The 26,024-nt window shown below is 37.7% G+C and overlaps 1 protein-coding gene across 3 annotated transcripts in view; it reads left to right on the top strand.

Moving 5' to 3' along the window:
• Nucleotides 1-23,789, top strand: part of DSG3 (desmoglein 3) — a 29,019-nt gene extending 5,230 nt beyond the window's left edge. Inside the window, exons 1-16 of one of the 3 annotated variants that reach the window (XM_021686082.1) lie at nt 1,777-2,084; nt 2,595-2,723; nt 3,834-3,989; nt 4,454-4,598; nt 5,265-5,431; nt 6,277-6,405; nt 6,691-6,876; nt 9,275-9,546; nt 10,168-10,307; nt 11,921-12,145; nt 13,748-13,999; nt 17,678-17,817; nt 18,134-18,197; nt 19,571-19,818; nt 21,036-21,276; nt 21,323-21,533. In XM_021686082.1, coding sequence (XP_021541757.1) covers nt 1,974-2,084; nt 2,595-2,723; nt 3,834-3,989; nt 4,454-4,598; nt 5,265-5,431; nt 6,277-6,405; nt 6,691-6,876; nt 9,275-9,546; nt 10,168-10,307; nt 11,921-12,145; nt 13,748-13,999; nt 17,678-17,817; nt 18,134-18,197; nt 19,571-19,818; nt 21,036-21,276; nt 21,323-21,453 — 2,736 coding nt within the window. In that variant the 5' untranslated portion in view covers nt 1,777-1,973 and the 3' untranslated portion in view covers nt 21,454-21,533. Of the gene's footprint in view, nt 1-1,776; nt 2,085-2,594; nt 2,724-3,833; nt 3,990-4,453; nt 4,599-5,264; nt 5,432-6,276; nt 6,406-6,690; nt 6,877-9,274; nt 9,547-10,167; nt 10,308-11,920; nt 12,146-13,747; nt 14,000-17,677; nt 17,818-18,133; nt 18,198-19,570; nt 19,819-21,035 lie in introns of those variants that run through there. The other 2 variants (XM_021686081.1, XM_021686080.1) reach the window with 2 other exon arrangements.
• Nucleotides 23,790-26,024: the final 2,235 nt, after the last annotated feature.

Raw genomic sequence — 26,024 nt, 5'->3', positions numbered from 1 at the left:
CCAGAAAGTCTACAGTTCTCTTGGCTTAACATCATAATGTACATAAAGCAATGAGAAATAGTAAATCATGGCAAACCCTTATGGGTTAAACTGCATGGTACAAAATACATGTTGAAAAAACTCAGAAGAGAAGACACCAGTAAGGACAGTTTCGTGGCAATTGTTGGAACTTGAACTAATTATAAAAGATGAGCAATATTTAAGTGGGTAAAGGGGAGATATCACCTTACCAGTTAGAATGGCTAAAATCAAAATGACAAGAAATAAAAAGTGTTGGCAAAGATGTGGGGGGAAAAAACCCTTGTACACTGTTGGTGGGAATTGAAATTGGTACAGCCTCTGCAGAAAACAGTATGGAAGTTCCTCAAAAAATTTAAAACAAAATTACCATATGATCCAATAATTCCACTATTGGATACTTACCCAAAGAAAACAGAACATGATCATGCATCCCTATACTTACTTCAGCATTGTTTATAATAGCCAAGATATGGAAGCAACCTAAGTGTCCATCTACAGATGAATGGATAAGGAAGATGTAATGGAATATTATGCAGCCATAAAAAGGCTGAGATCATGACATCTGAGACAACATGGATGGACCTAGAGGGTATTATGCTAAGTGAAATAAGTCAGACTGGAAAAGCCCAATATGATATGATTCCACTCATAAGTGGAATCCAATAGAAAAAGAAAAGGAAAGGAAAGGAAAGGAATGGAAAGGAGAGGAGAGGGGAGGAGAGGAGAGGGAAGGGAAGGGAAGGGAAGGAGAGGAGAGGAGAGGAGAGGAGAGGAGAGGAAAGGAAAGGAAAGGAAAGGAAAGGAAAGGAAAGGAAAGGAAAGGACAAACAAAAAGTAGAATCAGACCTATCAATACAGGGAACAAACTGATGGTTGCCAGAGGGAAGAATGGCGAGGGGTTGAGCAAAATGAGTGAAGGGGGGGTGGAAGATACAGGCTTCCAGGTATGGAATGAATAAGTCACAGGAATAGAAGGCACAGCATAAGGAATAGTCAATAATATTGTAATAGCAATGCAACAAGACACATGGCAGCTACGCTTTTGGTGAACATAGCATAATGTATAAACTTGTCAAATCACTAAGTTGTACACCTGAAACTAATATAACATTGTGTGTCAACTATACTCAAATTAAAAAAAAAAAATGCATTCCAGGTAGGAAACAAGATGGAAAGCGACACAAATGAAGATCCCATATGTTCTTGAGAAAGTAAAGAACCTAGACTGCCTGACTTCATTTTATCCTCATTTAATTTTTTCAGATCAGTGTGAAAATTAAGCTCAACATTTAAGGTGAAATAACAGGGTAGGAATTAGCAGGTCCACGTCCCACATAAACAGTACTTGTGATTGGAATAGCGTATCCCCAACTTTTATGTTCCACTCTCTAAACCTGACTAGTTCTATTCTATCCTCTCCACTGTCAGACAACTAAGAAAATGCAGCTAACTAATAGCTTATCACAATGATGCTCACCACTGTTTCCCAAAGCAATATCTCCCATGGTTCTTAGAAAGTCTTTATGGAACAGCCAAGTAAAATATGTCTGGTTGCTGCAACTGGCTGTTAGGCACGGTTTTGCATAATTCAGTAGATTCTTTTGTATACCATTAAAACTCTGTAGTCAGGGGCGCCTGGGTGGCTCAGTTGGTTAAGCGACTGCCTTCGGCTCAGGTCATGATCCTGGAGTCCCGGGATCGAGTCCCACATCAGGCTCCCTGCTCGGCAGGGAGTCTGCTTCTCCCTCTGACCCTCCTCCCTCTCATGCTCTCTGTCTCTCATTCTCTCTCTCGCAAATAAATAAAAATCTTAAAAAAAAACTCTGTAGTCAGATTAAAAAACTGGAAGAACTTGTTTATATTGAGAGTATTTTCTTTTTCCTGAGAGGATTTTACCCTTTGAATACTGCTTCCCCAAATTCACTTCTTTTGAAATAGAAACAAGCTACAATATGAACAGGATTATCTTATGCAATTACTTATTTGAAGAATTCACTTTTAACTTGACTTTATTTAAATGTCTACAGGTGCTCATATTGGTTCATGGAGAACTGCGAATAGAGGTAAAGTATGAAAAAGTTTTTGTAACTAAAATGATAGTTCAGTTCAAAAAATTAAAATTGTATTGGGGAAAAATAAATATTTTTTTAATGTTTAAAACTATTAAATAATTGTGAAAATAAAATTAAAACTAACCCAATTTTAAATACCAAGAATGTATAAATGTCATTATTACACTTTATCTCATGCATTCTTTCTTATTTTAAACAAATCAACAGCTTTTTAGTAAACAGGTCCTATGTGCCCAGAGCAGTGAGATATTATGGAATATATAAAGGAAATATAAAATATGATCCAATGCCAATATTAAAAATCATATGGTTCTGTAATTATTTTAGATATTTAATGTTCCTTCTTTGCTTGACAAAGTGTGAGGTCAAGCAAAGTAGACATTCAACAGTCCTAGATACCATGAAACACAGGGGCCTCTGAACCTAGGTGTTGATAAGCAATACTCAAAGCAAAAATTTCCAACAATGCGCATAATAAAATGGGATACCTTTTCACATAAGACAAAGGGCCAACACGGAGAAGATGATACTGCAGTACAAGGCAAAAGGAGATACAAGCGTGAATGGGTGAAATTTGCAAAACCCTGCAGAGAAAGAGAAGACAACTCGAAAAGAAATCCGATTGCCAAAGTAAGTCATATCAGCAGGGGCAATGTGAGGTTTTAGAATAAATGTAATAGATGTAAATTAAAATGATATGGCAACTCCATTTATCAAAATGTAGACTGGGGAGTGCACAGAACAAATAACCTGGGATCTTCAACCAAAAAAATACAATAATAATAATATAGAGGGAGATGAAGGAACTATGGCTTCTAGAGTAATAAAAAATAATTAAGAGACAGGTGGACCAACTTCAATGAGTATGCCTTATTTAGATCTGGATTCTAGCAAACAAATAGAAAAAAATATATGGATAAGACAATAAGATAAGTGGTTGGGGGTCCATGTATTCATAATGATTAAAACTGGGTGATGAGATATATCAGGTTCATTACTAACCTAACTTTCTATATATTTGAAATTTTCCATATTAAAAAGCTTGAAAATTATAATAATAAAAATAAAATAATAATAAATAATAATAAGCAATTTATTTTAATAAATATATTTTTTAAGATTTTATTTATTTATTTGAGAGAGAGAGAATGAGAGAGAGCACATGAGAGGGGGGGAGGGTCAGAGGGAGAAGCAGGCTCCCTGCTCGGCAGGGAGCCTGATGCGGGACTCGATCCCGGGACTCCAGGATCATGACCTGAGCCGAAGGTAGTCGCTTAACCAACTGAGCCACCCAGGCGCCCTATTTTAATAAATATTTTTAACACTTACTGTATAATCCTTTCCCCTTTTTCTCCTCCAGCTCCCCCTATTTAAACTAAAATAAATGTCTTTTTCAAAAAAAAATGTTCTCTGTTAAGGAAAGGAGCATTCAGAAGTAGTCTTGTCAATATTAAGTATCCATGACTTTCTCTCAACCTTTTAACATCACCATGGTGGCCATAATCTGGGCAAACATTCTAGAGCCAAATGATTAATGCGTATTGGTCCATGCTGGTCAATAGAAACAACAGTTTGAAATATCTCACATTCCCAGTATTCATTAAGGCAAAAGTAACCATCACAGGGTCAGAAAGAGTGAATAAAATAAACAGAAGACTTAAGACTAGGAAGGTAGAGAAAAGGGGAAGGAAAAGGTCTGATTGCTGATCACATTCACATTTTGGGTATTTGGGGCTGCAGATTACTTCAGATTTCCAAGCAACCCAGAAAATTACCTACCGAATTTCTGGAATGGGAATTGATCGACCCCCTTTTGGAATCTTTGTTGTTGACAAAAACACTGGAGAAATTAACATAACAGCCATAGTTGATCGTGAGGAAACTCCAAGCTTCCTGGTAAGTTTGTGTTCTCACGATTGGGCACCCTTGTTTGTGCCCGGTGGCTTTATAATGTGATACTCTTCTACTGGTTATTTTAGAAGAAAGATCAGTGCACGAATCAATCCACCAATAAATAACAATTTTCATCACTCTTTTAAAGAGCCTTCACTTACAGTTGTGCCCCTGAAGGAATATACCAGGAGGGTGCAGGAGTACGCATTGAAATCCAACATGCATCCTGCAAAGAGCATCACCCTCTTTGTACCATAAGACAGTACCAGCCTGGAAGAAGGGGCAGCTTGCCTAACAGGCCTGCCCAGTGTGGGCACCTTTTCTTCCTTTATCTACTTTTTGGGGAAACATTTTCCTTCTGTGCACAAAAAGTCTGTACATGCTAGTAGAGCTTTATTTCTACAAGTTTTAGTAGTATGCAAACTGAGTTTGTAGAGTAATAAGTAACAATTCCCTCCTTTTTCTAGATCACGTGTTATGCTCTAAATGCCCTAGGACAGAATGTAGAGAAACCACTTGTATTAACAGTTAAAATTTTAGATGTCAATGACAATCCTCCAGTATTTTCACAAAGTATATTCATGGGTGAAATTGAAGAAAATAGTGCTTCAAGTAAGTCTTTTACATTATCTACCACTTCTAATTTTTTTTATTTTAAAATACAGGTATCACTATAGTATATCATTTTTATAAGCTAATTTATTCTCCTAGTTTTATCAGTAGTTTTGCAGAAAAATTCATCCAAATATCCTGGGTCTTCCTTTCTAATATTTGTACTTGAGCTAATTATCCACTGCCACTGTATTTCTAGGTCGTGGTCCTGTTATCAAGTCAATAGTATCTTACTCTCTATATGTAAGTCACATGAGTACCTGGTAGTCATAAAACTAAAGGGGTGGCCTTAGGTAGCCTGGATGCATCAGCTAGACTTTTTTAGATTATAAAGGACAGAGACACACTCAATTACTTAGATAATTTGGGGAAAGGGGAGAGTGACAATGCCACCCATCAAGGGAAGAAATAAAGACAGAAAATAGTCTCAACTCCAACACAACCAAGGCATAAGGACAACAGAAAGATTTTTACAGAAGGCAGCACAGTTCCACCTGATTAAGAGAGACAGTAAGAGATACTGCAAATGACATGTAATTTGTTTTTGTGCATAACAGATTTAAGATTTTAAAAAATAAAGGTCAATTTGAAATTGTGTTGAATATTTAATGTGAAAAGAATGTCAATTCTTACATATTCTTTAATGAGCTTCTTCTGTATTCCTAGATTCACTGGTGATGATATTAAATGCCACAGATGCAGATGAACCAAACCACCTGAACTCTAAAATTGCCTTCAAAATTGTCTCCCAGGAACCTGCAGGCACACCCATGTTCCTCCTAAGCAGACACACTGGGGAAGTCCGTACTTTAACCAATTCTCTTGATCGAGAGGTAAAGCAAGGCACTTGGGCACATTCAATAATAAGATCTGATTGTAAGAAAGCCGAGAGAGGTGACCCCATTTTACCTGAGAATGAAAGGAGAAAGGAAAAGAAGTTCTCCATACTCAACTGGGCCAATCTAGGGAAACTGTTTGCATTTCAATATGGTTCTGGTGGGGTGAGATGTGTACCTAAGAACTGTACAATCAATTGTACCCTAAAAACAAGTATCAGCATATCAGTGGGAGGTCAAGTGGAAAGTAAAAGAAGGCATTGAGGCATACACAGACAAAGACTGAACTGTGACTAATTCCTTATTTGGTGGAGGAAAAGGAAATTTCTCAGACAATGGAAGAAATTTCTCCCTGGAATAAAGCCTTCTCTGATGTTACACTTTTTCTGCTAACTAGTTTTAATGTCACCCTTGCTTCCAGAACACTAAAGAATCCTCTTTTTCTCTTCCCCATCACCACCACCACCATTTTACCACCATACAATACCCTGTCAGACTTTATATTACTTCTATGCAAATGATTCTCCAAAAAGACCAATAGGAAAGCTCTGTAAGTAAACTTCCCTCAGATAAGCATCCCATCATCCTCACTGCCCATTTTTGCTCCAAGTGTACTTTCTTGCCCTAAGAAGCTCACAAAAAAGACCTGGTCTAGCCCCATAAAAACTTGTCCGACTATCCAGGACCCCAGATGCCTCCTCTAGGCTGGACAATGGAACAACTCATATGATCCTTCTAGAGAAGAATATTTTCACCTCTTTACCCATAGGAAGCAGGTAGTTGTTATTTGTATTCCTGGCACTGGAGATTAATTATTTTTCTTTATTTTTCTCCAAATTCAGCAAGTTAGCAGCTATCGTCTGGTTGTGAGTGGTGCCGACAAAGATGGAGAAGGACTATCAACTCAATGTGAATGTAGTATCAAAGTGAAAGATGTTAATGATAATTTCCCAATGTTCAGAGAATCTCAGGTATACCTTGCCCTCCTTGAAGAATAATTTATATATATATATATATATTTTTTTAAGCGTATATTTTGCCATTCTAATTCAGTATTTGCCTGTTCCTGGCTTCTATTTAAGTTCTCTGCACTTTTCTTAAAAAAAAATAAGCTTTTGTCAAATGTAAGAATTTAGTAACCAGCAAGAGGCAACACATAATTTGAGAATTAATGGTTAATGCTATTCAGAATAAAATATAATCTCTTTAGATAAAACCTGACAATAACTCTCAAATTCTGCTTCTTTCCTTTTTAGTATTCAGCACATATTGAGGAAAATACTTTAAATTCTGAGTTGCTTCGATTTCAAGTTATAGATTGGGACGAAGAATTCACAGATAATTGGCTTGCAGTGTATTTCTTTACCTCTGGAAATGAAGGGAATTGGTTTGAAATACAAACTGATCCCAGAACTAATGAAGGCATCCTGAAGGTGGTTAAGGTAAAGCCTATTTCCCTTCCATGGTAAAAATATTCCATATTAGCCCAAACTATCATTTCTACAAATAAACTTTATTCACTTATTAATAATAATGCCACTTCTTTACAGAAAACTTAGAAAATACATAGAAGTAGATAGAATTTTTTAAAGACACACACATAGCCCCACTACCTAAGGACAGCTTTTTAAAACATGTTGATTTATTTCCTTCCAAGCTACCCTACTTTCTATAGTAAACACAAATACACTAAAATACATATATTTATAGGTGTGCTTGCTTTAAGCACAAGAATGTAAAACACATTTCTTAATCTCATTTACTCCCTACAACTGAAGTTAGGAAAAGATAAGAATACATAATATTGTGGCTTGTGAATTTGTCAACTTGCTTTAAGTGAATTTAGTTACAGTCATAAGGGGGGGAATGCAACTTTTTGAAAATGGGAATGTATAATTAAATCTGCAATATAAGGGGCGCCTGGGTGGCTCAGTTGTTAAGTGTCTGCCTTCGGCTCAGGTCATGATCCCAGGGTCCTGGGATCGAGCCCCGCATTGGGCTCCCTGCTCCGCGGGAAGCCTGCTTCTCCCTCTCCCACTCCCCCTGCTTGTGTTCCCTCTCTAGCTGTGTGTCTCTCTGTCAAATAAATAAATATCTTAAAAAAAAATCTGCAATATAAAAAACAGTAATTGAGTAATCCTTGCGTTTAACATGCATGGCTATAACAGACACCCCCCCATACACAGAATCCTATCTGGAATAACATGAGGATATTTCTGCCTGGACCCTGTATAGACTAGAAAAAATAACCACTATTTGAAGACATTCTTTGGCACAGGACACTGGACTATACGTTACCTTCTTCCTTTATTTCTTTGAGTCCAGTGGAGTGACAGACCCATAATATCCCATTAACAAGGAAATTGCTGGAATCCCCAATTGCTGGAGCTATGCGAGCAGTTCCTATTACTCTGCTTTTCAGAGAGAAGGCTATAACCATCACTTGCAAGGGTGTGTTATAAACTCCCAGCAATCCCTGAAAATGAAGCCTTCCCTCTCTCCTGTCTTGGTGTCATCTAGTCTTCCAAACTAGCAACCTGGGCCTTATCCTTCAATCATAACATTTCCTCACAACAGGCCTCCAATTCTGCCCTGGAAACTGTCCTTCAAGTCTGGCCCTGGTCTTCCTTCCTCTGGCCTGTGATCTACTGGGCCTTGCCTCCTTGCTCCTAGATGACTGTAATCCCCTCCTGATGGCTGTCCTTACCTCCTCTTTCTACTTCCCTACATCCTCCTACTGCCACCAGACTCCTGCCATGTTTTTCTTAAAACCAGTGTGGATTACTCTGTTCTTTAAAACCTTTCCTTGTTCTCCATTGGCTGTGAAAGTGGCCCTCCAGTCTTACTGCTCATTTGCATCCCCAGCAACTTTTCCTCACCAGTGGGAATATAGGAACTATTGGTTCAGTTGGTCTGTGGGCAAGTCCAGGCAATGGCAGGTCTTAATGGCTCCACAGAGAGCTCTAATTGCAGCCAGGATTGATGACCAGCTGCTGGCCTTGAAGATGACCTTCAGTCTCCTCAGAACTATAGACTAGGCCTCTCACCATCTGCAGCCAGCACCCTGTCACCTTCTGTAACTCTGGGCATTTGCAAATGTTTCACCTTTGCCTGAAAAACTCTCTCATCCTTCGACACTCAGCTCACTTGAAAGCTCTCAGAAGGTTTCCTATATACTATGGGACTAAATTTGTGCAGTCCTCACCATGATCTGATGAGGTGAAGTTTTGTGGTTTTTTTCAGAAGTGAAAATTTGAGAATCAGAGAAATTAAATATTGTGCCATGAGTCACACAAGCTACTAGGCAGCAGAACCAGGATTCAAGCCACACTACCATAGCAAACTTGGGATTCTTTCCATTGCACCATACAGCCTAAAGACACTATAATGATGTTCTAGTAGTCTAAAGAGAGGTCTGCTCTTTTGTAAATATCGGTTACCAAGCTGAGGTCTTTTTTTTTTTTATTTGACGGAGAGAGACAGCAAGAGAGGGAACACAAGCAGGGGGAGTGGGAGAGAGAGAAGCAGACTCCCCGCTGAGCAGGGAGCCCGATGCGGGACCTGATCCCAGGACCCTGGGATTATGACCTGAGCCGAAGGCAGACGCTTAACGACTGAGCCACCCAGGCGCCCCCCAAGCTGAGGTCTTATGAGTTAAGAATTTTAATGGTTTCCCCACCTCATCATTACAATGATTTCTGAAGCCGTCTTGCTATATAGAAATAAAAGAGGCCATTCATAGCATGGGACATAGAGTTCTCTTGTCCTGTTCTGGGTTTGCTGGATTGTATCTCTGTGATACTTCTTTCCTTCCAATTTTATTTTATTTTTTTACTCTAGGCTCTAGATTATGAACAACTACAAAATGTACAACTTGGTATTGCTGTCAAAAACAAAGCTGAATTTCATCAATCAGTAATTTCTCAGTATCGAGTGCAGTCAACCCCAGTCACGATTCAAGTAGTCAACGTGAGAGAAGGAATTGCATTCCGTCCTGCTTCCAAGACATTTACTGTGTGGAAAGGCATAAGTAGTAAAAAACTGGTCAATTATATTCTGGGAACATATCCAGCTATTGATGAGGATACTAACAAAGCTGCCTCATATGTCAAGTAAGACTGTTTTTATATTATTCCTTGATGTGGTTTTAATTTATAAGCTACTACAAAATAATACCTAAACTATTATATGCCAAGAATACAAAGAGACACAAAGTGGCCAACTCAAGGAACTGTCTAACTCAATAAGAGACTTATAGCCAAATCATTGGAACATATTGGGCTATGAGCGAAGATAACATAAGCATAAGTTAAAGTGGAAACTAAGAGAAGAATGCCTTAGCCTATGGAGAGAAATCAGGAAAAGATCTCACAGAAACTTTCAGTTGAGTTTAAAAAGAGTAGTTCAGCGGAAGACCAATCAGATAAGACCGCACATACAAAACATATATGCCCCAAAATATAAGAACACCATGCAATGTAGATGCTGTAAGAGCAAGAAAACAATTATTTTATTGCACAAAATAGAAAATTGAAAAAGCAGGCTTATACTTAAGGATTATGAAATACTGCTTGTCTGTGCTAATATGCTAATTCTTTGCCATTGTTTATAAGAGTATATTTTGATGTCTTAAATTAACTATAAATACATTAAATATAAAATGAGTTATTTCCATTAAATAGGTAAACATTCCATATTTGAAAGAAAATTTTATTTTTTCTGTCATAAAACAGGTATATCATGGGACGTAATGATGGTGGTTTACTATTCATTGATTCAAAAACTGCTCAAATCAAATTTGTCAAAAACATCAATTGGGATTTTACTTTCATAGTTAACAAGACAATCACAGCTGAGGTTCTGGCCATAGATGGTAAGAAAAATATTTCAAAATGGGGTGTCTGGCTGGCTCACTCAGTAGAGCATGCAACTCTTGATCTTGGGTCCGTGAGTTCGAGTCCCACACTGGGCACAGAGATTACTTAAAAAATAAAAATCTTAGGGGTGCCTGCTTTCGGCTCAGGTCATCATCCCAGGTTCTGGGATCAAGCCCCGAATTGGGATCCCTGCAGGGAGGAGCCTGCTTCTCCCTCTCCCTCTGCTTGTCACTCCCCTTGCTTGTTCTTTCTCTGTCAAATTAATTAATTAATAATAAATAAATAAATAAATAAATAAATAAATAAAAATCTTTAAAAAATATATTTCAATCATTTTTAGAGAAATGTTAACTCCAATTGGCATTTTTTTATGAATAGATTCTGATTATTTAACGTATTACCTTTATCACTACATAAAGTTACTTACTTGGGGCCTTGGGTCTCAAATCTGAGGCAGCTGAACCCAGAAGACTGAGCATTCCAACTTCTCATGGAGTTTTTAGTACCAGTGAATTCTGTGTTCAGTCCCTGTGGTCTGCTGTGTTGAGGCAGAAATTTTGAGACCCACAGGAATTTCTGTGTTTGAGAGGATGGATAAAAATTGATACAGAAGGCCTGTCAGGAAAGCTCAACTCAAATGCGAGGTGCCTTGGTGAGTTACTTATAAAGTGAGTCACTTACAGAGACCTCATGCGACCAGATCATTGAACAATAAAATCTTTTGGAATGTTTCAAAAATAATATTCTTTGGGTGCTTTGTGTTTCATCAAGTATAAATTAATTTATGCTCAGTCAATAAGTGAACAAGAAAATAAAACAAAAGAATAAACACTAAAAATCGTATCACCCAGGAGAAGAGCAAAAAGCACTAAGGGAAACAACAGAAAGTATTCATAATCCTACCACAGAGAAATTTTTACTTTATTTCTTTATTGTTTTTGATTGTCAACATTGAAAAAATTTTCTTCAGTAAACTTTTGTATCTTGGATAGTAAAAATCAATCATTGTTTATTCCAAATACTTCGGCTCAAGCTTTAGAAGCAAATCTTTCACACAGTGCTGGGTTCATATAGTAGGATACATTTAAGAAAACTATTGTTTTTATGTTGATTTCATTTGTAATCAGTGAATTCATCACCTTACAGGTCTTGGTTCCAAGCATATTAAACTAATAGCTAATGCTACTAATTATAGACACCAGCCAAGTTGGCAAATTTAAATTTGCTTTTTACAAGATGTGGAAATTAAATGACATCTTTTTACTTGTAAGAATAATGAATATAATTTCTCATGAGAAGACACACTAAGTTGGCTGCATGCAAGAGACTTTTTTTTTTTTAAAGATTTTATTTATTTATTTGACAGAGACACAGTGAGAGAGGAAACACAAGCAGGGGAGGTGGGAGAGGGAGAAGCAGGCTTCCAGGGGAGCAGGGAGCCCAATGGCGGGGCTTGATCCCAGGACCCTGGGATCATGACCTGAGCCAAAGGCAGACACTTAATGACTAAGCCACCCAGGCGCCCCATGCAAGAGACATTTAAAAGGTTTTGGGGGGGGGTACAACATATTCTGTGTATTTCTTTAATTCTAAAATGTTATTCCTACAGAAAACACAGGTAAAACTTCTACAGGCACCATATATGTTGAAGTACCTGGTTTTAATGAAAATTGTCCAACAATCGTCCTTGAAAAGAAAACAATTTGTAGTTCACAGCCTTCTGTGGTAGTCTCAGCTAGAGCACTAGACAATAAATATACTGGCCCCTACACATTTTCTCTGGAGGAGCAACCGCTAAAATTACCAGTTGTGTGGAGTATCACAACACTCAATGGTGAGTAATGGTAAACTTGCTTCCGTAAATGAAAAAGTTGCTGCTTCTTTATATTTCCAGAGGGATAAAAGGGCTCATTTGGGAACAAGTATCTTCCAAGAATAGCTGAAAAAAACTCTTTAAAGGCAAAGAAGATGCGGTCCTAGCCTCATGAATTTCTTCTCTCTTCAGAAGAGGAATGATACGATATATTTGTACTATTTAATATTTTGTTTTTTATGTGCAATCTAATTGTTTTGTATTTTTAATGTCTTATTTCTACCTCCACAACACACCATAAAAAGAATAGAGTCAGCCATCAATTCTATTGCAAAGCTGTTTAAATTTCTAAATATATAAACTTTTCCTAACTGGGCAGACTGTGAACAGATATGAAGTACTGGATGGGTTGTCCGTTCAAGGCTCATAGGAGTGGTACTTAGTCTGTCACTAGTTAGGAATCTTGACAGCATGGTGGACTAAAATTCCCATTAGCTCATTAGCCAGTGGGAAAGAGTTCATCCATCCTTTCTTTTCTTCTAACCTTTATCATGCTAATTTTACATTTTTAATGTTTTCTAGTAGTCTCCTAGAAATAACCATTGGACTTAATAAGAATCTTCTCACTTTTCTCTGGTTCTTTGCTGAACCAATCTTGCTTCCCTCCATGAATGTGCTCTATGGTTCTCTAGTCATAGGTATCGGCCATTGCTAGAATCACCAAAGGGATCTTGTCCTCCATGGCCTTCTTTCCGAGGGCCTTATTGATCTTGGTGTAAGTCCCTAGTTCCAAAGTGTTCATGTAGCTTTTGGATCCAAATGGGTTTACCAGCACATGGACAATGAAAAGTTTGCAAAAGAAACATCAGAGAGAGACAGGACCCAGCACTAGACATACCTGCTTGAGTGAGGCTGGACAAGGCAACAATGGTTGGACTGAGTGGATCAGGCATAATATCAAAGGGCAGGGTCAAGAGTGATACAGTTGATACAACTCTGCAGCTTACAAGAGCTGCTACTGGAGTCCACTTAGAAAGGGACAACATAGCAATGGAGAATGATCAATGTTCATGAGTTAGATAGGCAACAGGCCCTCACCTCAGAGAATCCCATACAACTGGCTTTTGGGCACATGGAATGAATGCTATCAGCAACAGCTGAGGTAGTGGAAGCCAAAGCAGAAATTCAGTCTTGATAAGTCAGGCAAAAAAACATGGATTCAGAGGGAAGGCATACGTCCAGAGGGCCACACGAGAGTCCAGGGAGTTGGTGAAGACATAGAGGAGATTGGTTAAGCCCCAGGAGAGGGAGGGGGGCTGATATTGAAATGTTACCTGCCTCCCATCATCCTTCAGGGGAAAATCAGGGTAGGACTGAGTCTTCATGGGAAGCAATAACAGGCCCATCTGGGGCAGAAAGAAGGACAAGGAGGAAATGCAACCTGATTTATCCAACTGAACCCCTTATCACTCTCAGAACTGCTCCAACCTCACCCTACTATCAGCCTCCCTATCTGTGACAATGATGCTTAAGGCAACCCTGGGTCTGTTAACAAAAATAAGTAGTTTTAAGAGCAAAAGACACCTTGTCCTGCTGTTGATTTGTGTGATTGTTTGTCTTCAGCTACTTCCGCACTCCTAAATGCCCTGCAGCCCCTATCTCTTGGAACGCACAGCATCGCCTTCACTGTTACTGACAGTCAGGACAGACAGTGCGAGACACCAGAGAGCCTGACTCTGGAAGTCTGCCAGTGTGACAACAGGGACACCTGTAGAACTCCTAGTGATAATGATCGCATAGATGGAAAGAGATCATCAGTGAGGCTGGGGCCTGCCGCCATCGGCCTGCTACTCCTTGGTCTTTTGCTGTTGCTATGTGAGTATGCCAAAGCTAACTTCTGTTTCTGATGGGGAATCAGCCTTTGTAGGGGCCTTCAGGTTGCATGGGCAATGCTATCTTTGTAATGTACAACCATTCCTTAACTGTGTTATGGGCAAAGGTGGGGGTAACATTTTCAGGAAGAACTGGACATGTTGAAAGTTAATGTGTCACTTGCCAGCAATCTATTCATAATACAACAAAGCAAGTCATATATATGTTAGACAGTTAGAAAACAGCACAGGAGAATCAACAAGAGAAAAGTTAAAGCATGAACACTTTCTATATACTGCCAGTGATGTTCATCATCAAAATAATGCCTTTACCCATAAAGAAGTCCACAGACATAGAATAGAAAAAGAACCCCTGCCAAATAAATCTAGGGAAAAATATAGAGGATATATAGCCTTTGAGCTTTATAATGAACATTAATACATCATAGGCTCTGAAAAGTTATTGCTTAATCCAGCACTTTCTGAAAATAGCTGACCACTATATATACACCCTCTTAAAGGCTTTCACTTAATAAGATTAAGCTTACTGAGCACATTTAGGGAAACTACACACATGTTGTATTTTTCAATAAAAGTAAAATTTATTCAATGGATAGGTTTCTAAAAGTTTCAATTAAATTAAAATCTTGTGAATCAAATAGTATTTTTAATGTAATAGGTCTATATTTAAAGGAAATTCATGCCAAATTCTTATATAAATAAGAAAAATCCTTGATAAATTCACATTCATTTCCCAAATTTATTATAGAACTGTAGGCTTTTAGAATTAAAATGATTGTTCATGATAAACAAGTCTACTCCAGCCCCTTCACTTAAATTTTTTTAAAATTTGCAAACTATTTTTAAACCACAAAGTGCACAAAATTACATGACAAGCACACATATAACCATCACTCAGATTTAACAGATCTTAATATTTGCCGTATCTTTTCAGATCTCTTTTTATAAAAAAAGAAGTTGATATCCATACATTTAGTGGCCTCCCACACATGCCGTATATTCTTCTTCTGCCTTCCCCAAAAGTGTTTACTATTCTGCAGTTAACATGCATCATTCCATTTCACAGCTTGAAATCGATTCACCTTTCAGTTTTTCAATATCTTATTAGTCAATTTCAAAACCAAAAGATTTTTCAAGTACATAGATGTGAGTCTTGACACAAGCAGCCAGCTGGGAAGGGAACCTGATTCTGGTTTTCATTAGTTCACAGATTTATGCGTGTCTAACTCTATGGAAAAAAAACTATACCATGATGCAGCTATAATAGAAATGAATACAAAGGGGTATTATGGAGACTTTGTGGAGTAAGAGAATCAATCATCAATTTGAGCCTTGGAAAATGAGTAGGATATAGAAAGTACAAAAAAAAAGGGAAATGTGTTGCCAAAGGGTGACAGCATGAGCCAAACCCAGAAAATGCTTTGCATGTTTTAGGAATCACACCTCCCTGCTAATGCAGGGAGATTGTGGACAGTCAAGGAGATGAAACTGGTATCAATTTGAAAGGGCTTACGTACATATGTTATGGTATTTGTGCTTTAAGCTATGAGAAAAAAGAGTTGCTGAAAGTATCTAAATAAAAGCCTCGCATGTTCATATTTGTGTTTTAGAAAGATAACATCGGCAGCGCTGTGTACTGTAAATTAGAAAGGAAATAACAGTTAGGAGGTTCTTCTACTAGTTTCAAAGAGAGATAAAAGCCAGATTTAGACATGAGACTGGAAAGGAAAGGATAAGTGTGTGAGGCATTACATGGAGAAAATTTGGAGACTAAGGAATATGAAGAGTGGATAAGAAATCCAGATGAACCACTGAATTCCGTTGTCACTTAAACCATTAAATGAAATTGAAAACATTAGATGAAGCACAGATACACAGGGTGGCAGTGATGAGTTTCATTTTGACTGTTAGGGTGTAGATATATCCCAGAGGCAAGCCATTGTACATTTGGGATTGTGGCTCAGGATGACAATCAGAGAAAGTACACCATGTTATATTCCCACAATCATATTTGCTTCCTGTGCTCCTACCATTTGAAAACATGCCATGTTTTGATTTTTGTGCAGGATAAAACATACATTTTTCAGTCTGTAGAAATGCACTCAATACTTTGAAAAACTTTTTCTGGATACATATATAAAAACCAAATATATATTGCAGATAACTATGATAAGCAAGATCTCTAAAAGACAATTTATGCCCACCTAAAAATACTCACCATTTAGGTGTACATTCATCACCTTAAAAACTAATTTGCCAAAAAAAAAAAAGGGCGCCTGGGTGGCTCAGTTGGTTGAGCGACTGCCTTCAGCTCAGGTCATGATCCTGGAGTCCCTGGATCGAGTCCCGCATCGGGCTCCCTGTTCGGCAGGGAGTCTGCTTCTCCCTCTGACCCTCTTCCCTCTCATGCTCTCTGTCTCTCATTCTCTCTGTCTCAAATAAATAAAAATAAAAATCTTTAAAAAAAAAAACTAATTTGCCAACTAACAATATTCAATTCTTCCCACACACTTAACAAAGTCATAGAATTGACAATGGCAATGAATAAAAAAAAAAGCCTGTAGAAGTATCATTTATTTATTATATTAAATTTTAAGAAAATGCATTATGTCCAACCTATTTTATTTATAATATAGGACCAACCTAATTTGCATAACTGATGTAGCCCTTCCAGAAAATACTAGCAAATCCTCAGAGCACTCACTAGGGTCCTTTACTTATACTGCTAACTCAATTAATCCTCACAACTACCTGTGATGTAGATAATATGTATTCTCCCACTCGCTGTATGAGTTACTAGAGGCAAGAAAGATGATCAAACTTACCCAGCTGGTGAGAGGTGGAGCCAAAGTTCAAACCCTACAAGCCCTCAATAAACTACCTCTAGGCAGACAGAATTCAAACATGAGGATTCAACAGACCTTGAGAGGCCAGAGGTGGGGGTGGGGTCACTAACTACTTAGCTTGCCAGAACTTCCTTTCAAGAGAGAGTTTAGTATTTAGCTCTTGGTCCATTAGCATGAGAATGATGTTAATCTAAAGATTGCTGAGATGTGACGGATATGCACAGAAAGAATGAAAATTACCCTGACAGGAAAGGCCCTCCAAGCTAGGGATTCTTAAGTCACAATTAAGAGTGCAATGGTATTAGCTCATCACTCTAGTTGCTGAGGGAGTTTGCTGGTTAATTGCTATTTACTAAGAGATGAGTAGAGTCCAGATTACAGAAACATTATCCTGCCCACCTAAAATCCTGACCATCCAGGTGTGTATTCACCTGACATAACATACATTGCCTCAAAATGGACAAATAAATGCAATAAATATATATATATATACATTTATATATATAATATATATTACAGAAAAGGATTGAGGACCTGAACAACTGAACAACCATCTTTATCATTCATCAAACTATTTCAAGAAAATATACATATCACAAGAATGATCCGATCAGTCTTCTCCAGTTTCATAATTGTATGAAATTTTAGGATGCTTAGTTTACATTTTATTTTGTAGAAACTAATTTTGCTTTCTATTAGATTTTCCTGAGTCCTGAAAATACTGTATTTTCTTCCTAATGTTTCAGACAATTGTCATGTCTCATTGTTTCCAAATGATTCAAATGTTCCAATATTTTATTTTCCTTTATAACTAGTGGCCCCCCTTCTCCTGCTGACCTGTGACTGCGGGGTGGGTCCTATCGGGGGAGTGACAGGAGGATTTATGCCAGTTCCTGATGGTTCAGAAGGAACAATTCATCAGTGGGGAATCGAAGGAGCCCATCCTGAAGACAAGGTGAGGACCCAGTTTCTAAAACATTTATTTCAATCATATAGAGCAAAATTAGATTTATATTCAGATAGGAAATGGGGTAATGGGGTATAAAAATAAGACACTCCTTGACCTTTAAAGACCTTTGTGAGTCAGTACTGAAATAAATGGAACCTTTTAGAATCATAGCTCTTCAGATGTCTAATCATAAAAATGGTTACTCCTGCAAGAATTTGGCCTTCTCCTAAAGTCACCTTTTGCAAAGAGCCACATTTCACCCATAGTACCATGAAATCTGGTTCATTTTGAAATGTATTTATTTTTTGAACACGGTTTGCAGGAAATCACAAATATTTGCGTGCCACCTACCACTGCCAATGAAGCCGATTTCATGGAAAATTCTGGTAAGTGAACATCAAATGGATTTTTGAAAGCAATACTGGGTTAAATAAGAAATACTGAAAAATAATAAGTGTTCTAAATCATTCTCTTAATAATTGGCATATATGTACACATGCTGGGAGATGTTCCCACTGAAATAGGGTTTCAATGAAATGATTTACTATTAGTATATTAGTCAATTCCGGGGCCAAGCTTGGGTTTCCGTAAGTTCATTGAAATTCATTGCCCACTGATGCCACCATTTTTAATATCCAAAGATTTGTTATACATTTTCCAAACTTTAATAAACTGAAGTATATAGCTCTCAGTCAATTACTAATTTTTTAATTAGAAAAGATTTCACACATGTAGAAAAATGTAAAGGAAGATATCCCAAATACTATGTACCTACCACTCAACTTTATTCTTAACTTTGGTAATATTTGCAGTTAAACCTCCTGTGTGCACATCCTCTATCCTACTGCCCTTCTTCCTTCCCCAGAACTAACAATACCCTAATTTGAGTTCAATTACCAATTTTAATTCAGTCATAATGGGACAAGGTTGTTTATGTTCTCATAGAGGTGAAATTATTTCTTTGGTTTGCCAAAGGACTGTTTTATTCATATTGTCTCAGTGCCACAATTAAGGCATAAACTAGAGAAACAATAAGACCTAATGCCTAATATTAAAATTTATATTAATTCCATACTTAGCAATAGATTGTTTTTAAATGTCTAGCCTGCAAAATCTGCATGAGATCACCCCAAAATGTCTGCCTTTATCAGCTACCCCATCCTCACCTGCTTTTCCCATTATAATTACATAGCAAAAACTATATTCAGAATTCTCTAGAAAAAAATTAACTTTCCATGAAAGTGTAATGTAAAGGTAATAGGGAGAATAGTCATAACTCTTTAAATTTTCTTCAGGCACCAAGACACTAAATTAGCATCTGCTAATTTGCATGATTACATTATGTATGTTTCCTCTTTGATTTCCATATTGAAAGCAATATGATAGCTTAATTTTAATTTCTTTTTTCCTGAAAACAAATAAGCATTGCACTAGAAGCTTTCCGCAGCTGTGTGCTGAATATTCTGTTTCTACTTTTCTATTTCTGGCTGTTGTCACTGAAAATCCATTTCCTGTGTATATTTTTTAATTTGTATGTTTCCAGAGCTGTTCCATCTGCTAAGACCCTCTGTTACAGCCTCATCTGCTCTGTTACTCTCTCATTAACAGACCATAGGATGTTCTTATTATCTCCAGTCATATAATTGTAATTTCTCCCACTTATTTGCTTTACTTGGTGTTTACCTATCGATATCAAAAAACAGTAAAAAAAAAAAAATTACAGCATAAGATGCTACAGAATTTTCTCCCCTGTTTTTAGAAGTTTGTACAAATACCTATGCTGGAGGGACAGTGGTGGAAGGAGCCTCGGGAATGGAACTGACCACCAAGCTTGGAGCAGCTACAGGATCTGGAGCTGCTGCAGGATTTGGAGCAGCCACTGGACTTGGCATTGGTTCTGCAGGACAGTCCGGAACGATGAGAACAAGGCATTCCACTGGAGGAACCATTAAAGACTATGGTGAAGGAGCAGTAAGCATGAATTTCCTGGACTCCTATTTTTCTCAGGTAATTTGGTGGAAAGCTCTGTGGCTTTGTTATCTTATGTACATCAGAGATCTTTTTACTTGACTTTACTTCAGTTTTGCAATTCATTGTTGTTGCTGTACTTACAGCTTGTTAAAATGTAAGAAAAAAATAGGGTTCTTTGCCGAAATAATGCAGATAACCTAAGATGGCTGCCAAAATTGGGCTACTAGTCAAAAGGAAAAATGGTAGGTAGACACAAAGGGAGATAATACAGCAAGTGGAACCTCTTCCTTCTGACTGAAATAACAATGGAAAGCAAAATCTTCTGCGTGTCAGGATCAGCAGCATCCTCTTTAGAAATACAAAGCAGCTTATTTTGTGTTTCCTACACCATAAAGTATGTCAAATGTGCATGTTTTTCTGAGACAGGCTTATAGTACTCTTCACATTTTCAAAGGAGTCCATGCCCCAAATGCTGAAGAACCATTTAATTAATTACCCAAAAATAAAAGTGGGGAAAAAAGGGATGTGATCAAAGATCAGATGAAGTGTCAGGAAGCAGAGAACTGAAAGGAACAAGGGTTTAAGAACAGAGAAGACTTTAAGAGGCAGGTCTTGCCTCTTGGTTGGTGCATCATTAGAACAGATTTCATACAGAGTTTTGGTGTGAGAGCTGGTAAGTTCCAGGATCGGACCTGTTGCTGAGAAGGTGGAGCCTCACACTGATTGGCAGGGAGGGCCTGTTTGGGATGAGGACTCTTGGGATATTCTGAGGTGTGGTGTGGGCCTTAGTTATGGGTCAGGCTCCCGCATGGGTTGGGGAGTCTAGGCAAAGACCCCAGACTGGCTGAGAGCTGGCTTAGATGGTGCAAGTGGGATGCCTGCCCCCCACCCACAAACACAAAGACAAGGATAAACACAAGCACACACAGGGACCCCCACACTTGGCCCAGTGAGTAACCTCCAAGCTTTGAACACATTGGTTTTGTAGGTCTAAATCCATGTAAGTGCCCTCAAAACCCATACTTAAAACGTGAGCCTAGGCCGGACTCAGTTTTGAAGGAATGTCAACCACACTGTTCTCCAAACACCCGATAATTTCTGTAACAAGATTATTGATATACAGAGTATGCCTTTACTTCTATGGATTACCTAAATTATGCATTCATGATCAGTCCTCGAGTTCTATGAACAGTATTGTATTCTTCAACTGAGACTCTTCTAAATTCATTTTTTCCACTTTTCTCCATCTTTAGAAAGCATTTGCCTGTGCAGAGGAAGACGATGCCCAGGAAGCAAATGACTGCTTGCTGATCTATGATAACGAAGGAATGGGTGCTCCCAGTTCTCCCGTGGGCTCCTTGGGTTGTTGCAGTTTTATTGCCGATGAGCTGGATGACAGCTTCTTGGACTCGCTCGGCCCCAAATTTAAAAAACTTGCAGAGATAAGCCTCGGGATCGATGATGAAGCCAAACAATCTCAGCCGCCTTCCAAAGACAGCCATTTTGGGATTGAATCCTGTGGCTACTCCCTAGGAGTCCAACAGCCAGAATCTGTTAGGGGCCAGACTTTGTCAGGCAGTCAAGGAACTTCTGCTTTGTCTGCTTCCGGCTCTGTTCTCCAACCAGCCATTTCCATCCCTGACACTTTGCAGCATGGTAGTTATTTGGTAACAGAGACTTACTCAGCCTCTGGTTCTCTCGTGCAACCTCCCGCTACAGTCTCTGAGCCACTTCTCACGCAAAATGTAACAGTGACAGAGAGGGTGATTTGTCCCATTTCCAATGCTCCTGGCAACCTACAAACTCCAATGGAGCTACGGGGGTCACATAATAGGATCTGTACAGAAGATCCTTGTTCCCGTCTAATATGACCAGAATGAACTGGAATAATATATTGGTTGAATATAATTATTTAGACCAAATTGTTAAAAGGAGCATAAAAAAGCTCACAGTACTTGTCTAATTGGGCACTTATTTGGTACTCTCCTAAACTGAGCTTGATTCTTTTAATTTTCTAGTTGATATCCCCAAACTGGATATGCTGTCACTCTCACTTCTCAAATACCATTCAAGTGGTAGTAAATCTTGATGTTTTTCAAAAAAAAAAAATCTTAAGATCATATCCAGTGGGATATTTTCAATTAATAATTAACAACTTTAAAACTTCTGCTTTTGCAGTACCAAAGAAAGGTATTTGTCACTTTAAATAAAATGCAGCATGTTTTAGTGGATTAAGCACTTGTAGTCAAGAGCCCCAGTTCTTGTCCCTGTCACCTTTTCTTACGTCACTAATAATAATGTAAAAGTCATAGGTCTTTGCTAAAGCATTTTGAGCTGCTTAGAAAAAGGAAGTAGTTGCAGCTGAGTTTTTGCCATCTTCTTGGTGTTGGGAGACCCTAAGTGCATCTTTTGCACAAGTTAAGGGCTATTGGCTTATGCATTAAACTTGCTATATCTATATTCCTCAATTCTCAAAATAAGACAGTTTGGTAAGAAAATATCGTAGAACATTTAGGAAAGTTTAGTATGGTGTAAATAATATTTTGTGTTTTTCTAAATTACTTTGAAAGGATCTATCCAAAGAAAATATCTTACACTGAGCTCCTTCTTACACACTTCTCAGTACAAAACCTGTGTTAATCGTTCTCAAAAATTACTCTCTATTTTTTAAATGACAGGGGGTAGATGTAACTTGCATATGACATATAGTGATGTTTATTATGCTAACAATGTCTACAGACTTTGTGAGAATACAAAACCTGGTTTTTCTCATAAGAAAAAGATGCCTCTGACTAGATTAACATATGGTGACATTTTTGAATATGTATTATAAGCCCCATTTCAAATCAAAAAGGGAGATGGAAAGGGATTATCAGTAACCTCTATTATTTTATTAAGCCTCACTCCTTTGAAATAGCTACAGCAACTTAATTCTCTAGCATAACAATGAAGATTCCAAATTTATTACTTCATGCATGTTGCCCTAATAGCAACGCAGTTCTTCAAATCATCTGTGGTCATTCATTCCAGACCTTCAGCCTTTAGCCCCTAGAGAACACCTTCTTATCAACATTCTTGTCTTAGCTGAGTCTTTACAAGGTCATTGTCCAACTCCATTATCTCTAATTGTATGTAAAATACTCCTCTGTTTTGTTTTGTTTTGTTTTGTTGCCATATTCAAAACCTCTTTGTTTTTCCAGATGGAATGCAAAGTAATAAAGTATGTTTTAACACAGAAGGATAAAAGTCCTAAGGATCCCGGGGTGGGGTGGGGGAAGACACCTCCTAAATGTCCCTACATCTAACATCCTTCCCTCTCCCTGGCGCCATGACTACCAGGAAGGTATGTACTAGGATGGCCAAGAAGTGCAGGCAATCTGTTCTTTCAAGACAAGCCCACTGTTTCAACAACACCTGCAGTGTGCCCAGCTTGAGGTGAGGGGAATTAGACCCCAGGAAACAGCTACAAGGTCCTGAGGAAGTTGTCTTGCTATTACCACTGAGACCTCTCCTTAGTGGAAGCTTGTTCTGGGGTCTGGATCACACATGGTTGATTTGTGTCTCTATGATGCATGAGAATTACATTAATAATCATAATAATCCTTATTTCAAGTTCAAAAGTGTCTTCAGGATCCTCAAAGTATTTTGGTGTTGACTCTTAAAACCCAACTTATCATGAAATGGGAATTTTCTGCCTTGCCAAACTACAGAGGAAACTATGTCATCGCAGTGAAGGCTCTGTAAGGGAAAAATTGAAATTAAATGTGTTTTAAAATGAAAATAGATTCATCTTGTCTAGGAGGACCTCAAATTGATTTGCCATGTAAAAGTAAATTCAAAGCAAAAATGTATCTGTATTTTTTCACCAAAACTAAAAATTGTTTTAAGCAAAAAAAAAAAAGTTTAAAACTGTCTTTTTACTGGATGTATTATAAATTTTAAACAGTATACACTAAAACTTTAACAGTGTAACACTGTTGTAATAAAACTGTTTGGCAACAAACTTATGAGTACTTCCTTAACTATTTAGTAAAAGGTGAACTACTCTCTATAATTAATAGTTACTAAGAAATATAAGGTAGGAAACTGACTTACATATGTATTTTTATCAGTATTTTACATTTTTTTCCAGCCGATACCCTTTGTCCATCCTCCCAGAAAGGAAGGAAATACCTGGGGACTCCAGATCTCTTCTTCAGGTGGAATAGTGCTGAATGAGGTGCTAGATGAGGTCAGGGCAGACTTTTATTAACTAGATGCTTTAACTTGTTTATTATTTGTTTGGTAGTTTGGAACGATCTTTCAGGCAAAAGTTCTGACATGCTATGATGCCTCAGAGAGCAAAGTTGGAGTAAAGAGAAGGTAAGGTTGCTAACCTAACATGACGAAAAATGTACCATGGCTCTGGTAACCGTTATGAGCCCCTAGCCTGGGTCTGTCTCCCAGTAAATGTCTTTTTTTTTTTTTTTATGTCTTCCTTTAAAGGGATGCCACAAAAAGTCCCTTTGGAACTTCAAATCTTGCCTTGGTTGACCTTCCTCATTCTTTAATCTGTACAATTCAACTTGGATCTGCTGTATGAGGAGCAGAAACTGGATTAGAGTGGATGTTGAGTGAAGAAAAGTGGGAGGCTTGACTCTGATGTTCCCAATCAATTCCAGGAAATATGAAGCCCCTGTAGGTAAATTCCAAAAATATCACCTGATCCTCCAATTTATAGAAAGTTTGAAGAATAAAAACAGCAAGATCAATGTACCCTAACTTTCAAAAATCAAGGAAGAATGTGAAAAAAACACACTCAACTGACAAGCTTCAATGCAACTAACAATTAAGAAGCATGTAAACGTTAAGGATTTTCCCTTCTTGTTATTGGCAATTCAGCTTTTTCTGTACTCCTTTACTGGGTCTACAAAAAGTAACTCTGAATCAGAGATTATATGGTTTAATACTTGTTGGACAGCACAGTCTGAGATCATTTTTAAGTAAGGGGGATAATTGATAAAGAAAAGAAGATAACTGATTTCCAGGTGCCAGAAGCAACACGTTTTCCACAGTGAATACTGAGATTCCTTCTGCTCTACCTGATCCCTCCGTGACAAAGACATGGGCCCTTCAAGGTTGGTGCCTTTACTTTCTTTTTCTTTTATACATAGACTTTCTTTTTAACAAATGCAAAACAGAAAAATCTAAATACAATGGAGATACAATTAAAACTCAAGAAAATGATGGTCTAAAAGAACAAGCGCAAATGGATACAGTTACCAGAGCAGGAAGAAACTAGACACTGGTAAAGCCCTACCAGTGGCCAAGACAGTTCATTACATATTCTAATTTAATTCTTACAGTAACCCTGATTATAGTCAGGAAAACAGAGACCCAAGACGCAAATTACTTCCTCAAGGTCATTCAGTAAAGTGACACAAATGTAAAGGTTTATCTATAGGTATTCAGTAATAATAATACATATTATTACTCTGTCAAAATAATCTGCTTGCTTTCAGCTCCAAGACTTGAGTAGAGCATGAAAAATTGGAAGGAATACAAAGAAAACAATGAGAATAATTTTTAAAAGACTAGAAATCTAGATATAATTCTAAAGATTAAAGAAGCAGTACATTGTAGGCAAATATATCTATTTGGGCATAGAGGACAGGGCAATCTATATATTTCTATATATATCTAAGATTAGGAGGTAGAGAGAGATAAAAAGGTAGAGACAGAGGAATAGATAGAAAGAATGCAAATACATGATTTGCTGCTATTTTGAAGTATATGTGAGGTTATTTTTCAGGGCACAATGGCATCTCTTCTACATTTAATAAGAAAAACAAACTACCCGAAAGTCATGGAATCTCTTTTCTGGTAAACTCCTTAAGGATTACTTTGATAGCACACTATTTAAAAGAAGTTATGTGTGACATGTAGCTAGATATAAAAATAACTTTATATAGAGAGATTTTGATTCAATATTAATATATATTGTGAAATGATCACCACAGTAAGTCTAGGTAACATCCATCACCATAGATAGTTACAAAAAAAATTTTTTTCTTGTGATAAGGACTTGTAATATCTACCCTTTTCGCAACTTTCAAATATGCAACTCAGTATTATTAACTATAGTGACCGTGTTGTACATTATATCCCCATGACTTATTTATAACTGTAAGTTTGTACCTTTTGACCCCTTTCACCCATTTTCCCCAGCTCCCATGCCCCACCTTTGGCAATCACCAGTCTGT

Source organism: Neomonachus schauinslandi, chromosome 14 (genome assembly GCF_002201575.2).
Source record: "Neomonachus schauinslandi chromosome 14, ASM220157v2, whole genome shotgun sequence".
In the NCBI taxonomy this organism is placed as follows: Eukaryota; Metazoa; Chordata; class Mammalia; order Carnivora; family Phocidae; genus Neomonachus; species Neomonachus schauinslandi.
Note: the sequence above shows the minus strand (reverse complement) of the source record. Positions and strands in the feature narration are given on the sequence as shown.